The sequence below is a fragment of the Babylonia areolata genome, chromosome 29, assembly GCF_041734735.1.
Source record: "Babylonia areolata isolate BAREFJ2019XMU chromosome 29, ASM4173473v1, whole genome shotgun sequence".
NCBI lineage: Eukaryota > Metazoa > Mollusca > Gastropoda > Neogastropoda > Buccinidae > Babylonia > Babylonia areolata.
The window spans coordinates 15,349,075-15,355,648 of record NC_134904.1 but is presented as its reverse complement, the minus strand read 5'-3'; the positions used below and the strand labels follow the sequence as shown (position 1 = coordinate 15,355,648).

Below are 6,574 nucleotides of genomic sequence, written 5' to 3'. Positions count from 1 at the left end.
ATATAAGTTATGCGAAGTGTTGTTTTATATCTGTACCCCCCACCTCCCCAAATGAATAGTCAAACATTTGTGTGTGTGTGTGTGTGTGTGTGTGTGTGTAATAGAGAGAGAGTGTGTGTGAGTGAATGAGTGAGTGCATTCGACACAGAACTGTGTATGAGCTGAGTCAGTTGCGTAGACCGAGAAATCTATAAATATCGCTGCAGCCGTCTTACAACTCGTTCGTATTTTTAGGGGGGCATCAGCGGGCACATTTCCATGTGTTTTTGGCAACACCGTTTGCTGTGTTAGATGTCTGCAGGCGCACTGAACAAAATGATGAGGAGAAGTGAGAGAGAGAGAGGATAGAACCTACGAGCAGAGATGTGGCTGACGGTAGTTGTCATGTAAGAGACCGACTGGTAATTGTCTCTGTAAAAGAAAGGAGAGCGCAGCACAAGAGTGGGACAGAAAGTGGAGGAGGAGGAGGGAGGGGCAGGTGTAATTAGCAGGTAAGCTGGGAAGATTGTCTGTTGTACGTCCTCTTCACACCCTGTGTAAAAAAATAAAAAAAATAAAATAAAAATGGAGGGGGGACTTCCTCGGTGAAACAGTGTCAGTGAACCTGGCGTTGTTGACGCTCTGCAGGCAACACCGCTGTTTGGTCTCTGTGTGTGTGTGTCTGTGACCGTTCTGCAGACAGCACCATCTACACTCTGACAACAGCAGCGGAACAGTTCCAGCATTACTCCCACCTGTGCGCAGTGAGACATTGCCTGTGTTTGCAAGTGTAAACTCGGGGTCTAAGCGGTCTCCTGGAGCATTGTGAAGATAGTGATGATCATAGAAAGGTTATATATCCAGTGAAGTAAGTTGTCAGTAACTTCAGGTAGTAGCTTCCCCGCAGGCGAGAGCTTTTTAGCGTGTTGGGTTATGTTGCTTTCAGGCATCTGCAAAGCAGATGTGGTGTAGCGTATATGGTTTTGTCTGAATGCAGTGACACGTCTTCTTGAGAAAGTGAAGCGCAGACTGCCGGGGTCTGTCTTCGGTAAAGAATAAGGTTCATCTGTTGTTGTTTTTTCCCGTTTTTTTAATTGTGTGTCAGTGGCCCGCTGTCTTCTCGAGAAAGTGAAACTCAGACTGGGTCTAACTTCGGTAAAGAGTAAGTTCATCTGTTGTTTTTTTCCCGTTTTTTTTAATCGTGTATCAGTGGCCCGCTGAAGACTCCGTCATGAAGAAGATCCCGGTAAAGAGGACGGTGCCAGGAAGCAGAAGAACCTCCACCGGCACACCCGTCAAGAGACCTTCCCATGACCTCGCACCCTCCACCACCAAACCCGACACACCCTCCGCCGGCCTCAGAGCCGAGGCGACGACCCCGGTGACTACGACGACAACAAAAGCGGGGTCTCTGCATTATCAGACAGGCGACGTTCCGTTCAAACCGAAAGCCGTTCACCATACAGTGAGACTGGAGACTCCGCTCAAAGTGAAGACAGTCCACACGGTGAAGGTGGACGCCAGTCACCAGCTGCACAGGGCGGGAGGTCGTGGCCGGCAGGCGTCAGACGCCCTTCTTCAGAAAACAAGCGGTGTGTCCGAGAGCAGCTCATCGTCATTCCCCAGGACGGGCGGCTCTGGTGGCAACGCTGCTCAAGGAACTGGGGCCTTTGCTCGAGATAAGGTCGCTGCTTCAGGTACTCGGACTTTTGCCTCAGACACCGGGGCCGTTGCTCCAGACACTGTCGTTAGAGCCAAGGTCAGTACTCCAAACACATTTGCAAGAGACAAGGTCACTGCTCCCAGCACTGTTATTAGAGACAAAGCCACTGTTCCAGGCACTCGGATTGTTGCTCCAGACACCGGGGCAGTCGCTCCACATAAGGCCGTTGGTCCAGACACTGTTGTTAGAGCCAAGGTCACTGCTCCAAATACATATGCAAGGGACAAGGTCACTGCTCCAAATAATGTTGCTGGAGATAAGGTCACCGCTCCAGACGCTGTTGCTAGACGCAAGGCCACTGCTTCGAGCACCGGGACTATTGCTCCAGTCACTGGGGCCGTTGCTCCAGACTCTGTGGCTATTGCTTCAGACAAGGCCATTACTCCAGCCAATGGGACCGTTGTTTCAGACAAGGCCATTACTCCAGCCAATGGGACCGTTGCTCCATACAAAGCCATTACTCCAGCCAATGGGACCGTTGCTTCAGACAAGGCCATTACTCCAGCCAATGGGACCGTTGCTCTAGAAAAGGTCATTACTCCAGACAGTGGGACCGTTTCTCCAGAAAAGGCTATTGCTCCAGACAGTAGGACCGTTGCTCTAGAAAAGGCCATTACTCCAGACAGTGGGACCGTTTCTCCAGAAAAGGCTATTGCTCCAGACAGTAGGACCGTTGCTCTAGAAAAGGCCATTACTCCAGACAGTGAGAACGTTGCTCTAGAAAAGGCCATTACTCCAGACAGTGAGACCGTTGCTCTAGAAAAGGCCATTACTCCTGACAAGGAAATTACTCCAGACAACAGGACCGTTGCTGCAGACAAGGCGATTACTCCAGACAATGGGACCGTTTCTTCGGACAAGGCCATTACTGTAGACAATGTGAGTGTTGTTCCAGACAAGGCTATTACTCCAGACAGTGTGACTGTTGCTCAAGGCAAGGGTACGTTTGCTCCAGACAATGGAACCGTTGCTCCAGACAAGGCCATTACTCCAGAGAAGGCCATTACTTTAGACAGTGGACCAGAAAAGGCCATTACTCCAGACACTGGGACCGTTGATCCGGACAGTGCTACACCTCCAACCATTGGGGACGTTGCTCCAGACATGGACACTGTGTTCCCCAGCTGCACGGGGACCGTGGTGGAAACGGAGAGAGATGATGTGACCGGCGTGTCCACGTGTCGTGACATGGAGGCAGGGGGAGGCCAGCAGGAGGGCGGTTCACCGTGTCTGCTGGCTGTGGACACCCAGGGTTCGTGTGAGGCAGGCCCCGTTGTTGAACGTGATGACATGGACATTGAAGCAATGGACACTGGCGCCCCAGACCCAGGACCAGGACCAGTGGCCGACATGGGTATAGGTGTGGCTCGGGAGACGCGTGCTGAAGTCTTCCCGGAACTGAGTTTGGGTGTTGACGACACAGGGGTGACTGTGTATGGTGGTGGTGGTGGTGGAGGAGAAGGAATAGACAATGGAGTGTCTGTGGGTGGTGATGGAGGAACAGACACGTGCAGCGCGGCCTTGTCAGCTGCTCCGGGCACGGCGGTGGAGAGTGTTGACGGTGGTGTGGGCAGTGGCCCTTTCGATCATCACACAGCTCTCTGGAACCCGCCATGCTGGGAGGCCCTGCAAGCTCCCTGGTCTGCGGTGAGTCAGACAGCTTACTGAGGCTGTAGGAAGTGTGTGTGTGTGTGTGTGTGTGTGTGTGTGTGTGTGTGTGTGTGACGAAGACAAAGAGAGAGAAAGATGGGGTATTATGCCCATGCAGTACTGATTTTTCTCCATCGGTGAATCATGTCTTGCATTTTTTCCCCTTCTCTTGATACTGAGGAGTGGTATAATGCAAACAACGGGACAAGGCTTTGCTTCTCTCTTTCTGTTCTTCAGGCATGAAGAATGGTCGTTAGTCTTCTGAATTAGATGAAAACTCAACTGAGCTCAATGTGCGTGCTATACAGATGGTCATAACTTTGCAACTCTATATAATGCCTGCTGCACGCTGGTATGATTGACGCCAAAAAGAAAATATCTGTACCAAAGTATAGACAATAAAGTTTGTGTATTGTGCCTTTCGATACTTCCACTGTCCGATATAATAATTGTAGTGGGTGATGTTCGTTATACCACGGATTAATGACCCAACAACTGTTTTTTTTGTTTGTTTGTTTGTTTTTATTACTATCATTACTCTTAATTGGAAAGGTAATAATTCGACACACTATAGTGTTTCGGCATATCATAAGGAGATAATAAGAAAGTATTACAATTCACAACTTAAACCGATTAAAGCCATTTCTGCAGCTTCCGGAGACCATTTCCGTGCTATGAGTTCCTTAGTATTGGGACAGTTGTTGTTGCCATGCTACAAGAAGCCACATTCCTCTGTGACGATGTTTGATCATGCTGCTATTAAATTCGACCAGTGCGTTTATTCTCCGTGTTTTTGCCTGAAGCCTGCCAGTGTACGCCTTGTCATGGTTGACCATAGCCGTATAGACAAGTTTATTGAATATTCTTCTGTCCTTGGACTATCTCCGATTACAGCTTGTATTGCGGAGCGCAGGGATAACATGTAAACTTTATCAGCAGCGTATGCAAGAGATGATCCTGTGAATTGATGCCCATTCGACCGCGTCCGTGCGTGGTAGTAGTAGTAGTCTTCAGATTTAAATCTTTTCACACTGACATGTTTGGTTCTGTGTGTGTGTGTGTGGTTAAAAATATGCATTACGTCAGGTGCGTGCCAATGGAAGATGAAGCCTCTCTGAGAGCTGGCAGGGGGAAGGGAGCTAACTCGACTAGGCGTGTAGAGAAGTGAAGGGAGGAACGATTACTCCCCGTTTGTAAACGCATTTGTAATTTTCTGTCTGTCTGTGTCTGTCTCTGTCTGTCAGTCTGTCTGTCAGTCTGTCTTTCTCTGTCTCTCTCTCTCTGTCTCTCTCTCTCTGTCTGTCTGTCTGTCTGTCTCTCTCTCTCTCTCTCTCTCTCTCTCTCTCTCTCTCTCTCTCTCTCTTTCTCTCTCAGTTTCCGTCTCCTGTTATCTCTCGCCCCTTCCTTTCTCTAACCCTCTTTCATTATATTGATGAAATCATGCTTCGATTGGAATAGTTCATTTCCCCCTCTTGCTTATTTCTCTGTGTACATCTACCAACAGTATATCTGTGCATCGTTATTCGCAGCACGTCATATACATTGTAACCATTTCATACAATGTATATGTATACGTGTTTATAGCTCATTAATTTTATTCATGACCCCTTCATCCCCACCCTCTTCTCTCTCTCTCTCTCTCTCTCTCTCTCTCTCTCTCTCTCTCTCTCTATATATATATATATATATATATATATATATATATACACTCTCATTTGACAACATTCTGCTTAAGCCTATATCATTTAGGATTGTGTAGACTCTAATTAGGGCGGGGGTCCGGATGTAAAAATGCACACCAGTGTTTATCTGTCATACTTGGAAGTAAATAAAGTTGTCTTGTCTTATTTTGGTTTGTTTTCTCTCTCTCTCTCTCTCTCTCTCTCTCTCTCTCTCTCTCTCTCTTTCTCGTGTGTGTTTGTGTATGTGTGTGTGTTTAATTCCCCCCCCTCCCCTCTCTTATGTATTTTTTGGCACCATGCATGTGTAGTGTAGACCCTATTCAGAGCGGGGACTGTATGTAAAAAATAAAATAAAATAAAAAATACACACCAGTGCTTCCTCCCTTACCTCCCCTCTTTCTCTTGCGTTTGTTCCCGGAGTGAGATCTTTGGTTCAGTCCTATATTATGAGGCCCGGGGCAAGAGAGAGGGACTAAAATACAATACAATACAGTACAAATAAAGAATTTTGTCTTGTCTTGTCTCCCTCTGTCATGTCTCGTCATATTTTGTCTTGGCCCCCCTCCTCTCCCTCTGTCTCTCTCTCTTTCTCTCTCCCTCCCTCGCTTCCTCACACGTTCTCTCACTCACTCACCCCCCAGCCCCCTCTTTCTCCGTGCGTTTGTTCCCGGAGTGAGGTCATTGGGTCAGCTCTATATGAGGCCCGGGGCAAGAGTTAAGGACTTGGGTGTACATGATGTGCCATACCCGGGTGTCTGTCCGTCAGTGTGCATCTGTCACATGCCACTGCATGAGTGCTGTAAGAGGACTGATGCGTGCTTGGTGTCCTCAGATGTACAGCATGTCCTTAGTGCATGCATCTGTCACACGCCACTGCATGAGTGCTGTAAGAGGACTGATGCGTGCTTGGTGTCCTCAGATGTACAGCATGTCCTTAGTGTGTGCATCTGTCAAACCCCACTGCATGAGTGCTGTAAGAGGACTGATGCGTGCTTGGTGTCCTCCGATGTACAGCATGTCCTTAGTGTGTGCATCTGTCACACCCCACTGCATGAGTGCTGTAAGAGGACTGATGCGTGCTTGGTGTCCTCAGATGTACAGCATGTCCTTAGTGTATGCATCTGTCACATCCCACTGCATGAGTGCTGTAAGAGGACTGATGCGTGCTTGGTGTCCTCCGATGTACAGCATGTCCTTAGTGTGTGCATCTGTCACACCCCACTGCATGAGTGCTGTCAGAGGACTGATGCGTGCTTGGTGTCCTGAAATGTACATCATGTCCTTAGTGCATACATCTGTCACACCCCACTCAATGCTGTGAGAGGGCTGGCATGTACAGGATGTCCCAAATCTTGGTGTATGTCCCTAAGTGTTTAATGACGTCTGCCAGACCCCACTACTCCGAGCAGCAAGGGAACGACTGACGCGCACAGTGTCCTCAGTTGTGGTGTCTGTCCCTCAGTGTTTTAATGATGTCTGTATCACCACACTCGTTGCTGTGACTGATGAAGTGGTTTAGCCCGAAACGATGTAATATTTG

The 6,574-nt window shown here is 48.5% G+C and overlaps 1 protein-coding gene across 2 annotated transcripts in view; it reads left to right on the top strand.

The window, feature by feature from the left end:
- The first annotated feature begins 437 nt into the window (after nt 1-437).
- LOC143274911 (uncharacterized) overlaps nt 438-6,574 on the top strand; it is a 55,757-nt gene continuing 49,620 nt past the window's right edge. Inside the window, exon 1 of one of the 2 annotated variants that reach the window (XM_076578899.1) lies at nt 438-3,349. In XM_076578899.1, the coding sequence (XP_076435014.1) occupies nt 1,211-3,349 (2,139 nt within the window). In that variant the 5' untranslated portion in view covers nt 438-1,210. The remainder of the gene's footprint in view (nt 3,350-6,574) is intronic. The other variant, XM_076578898.1, reaches the window with a different exon arrangement.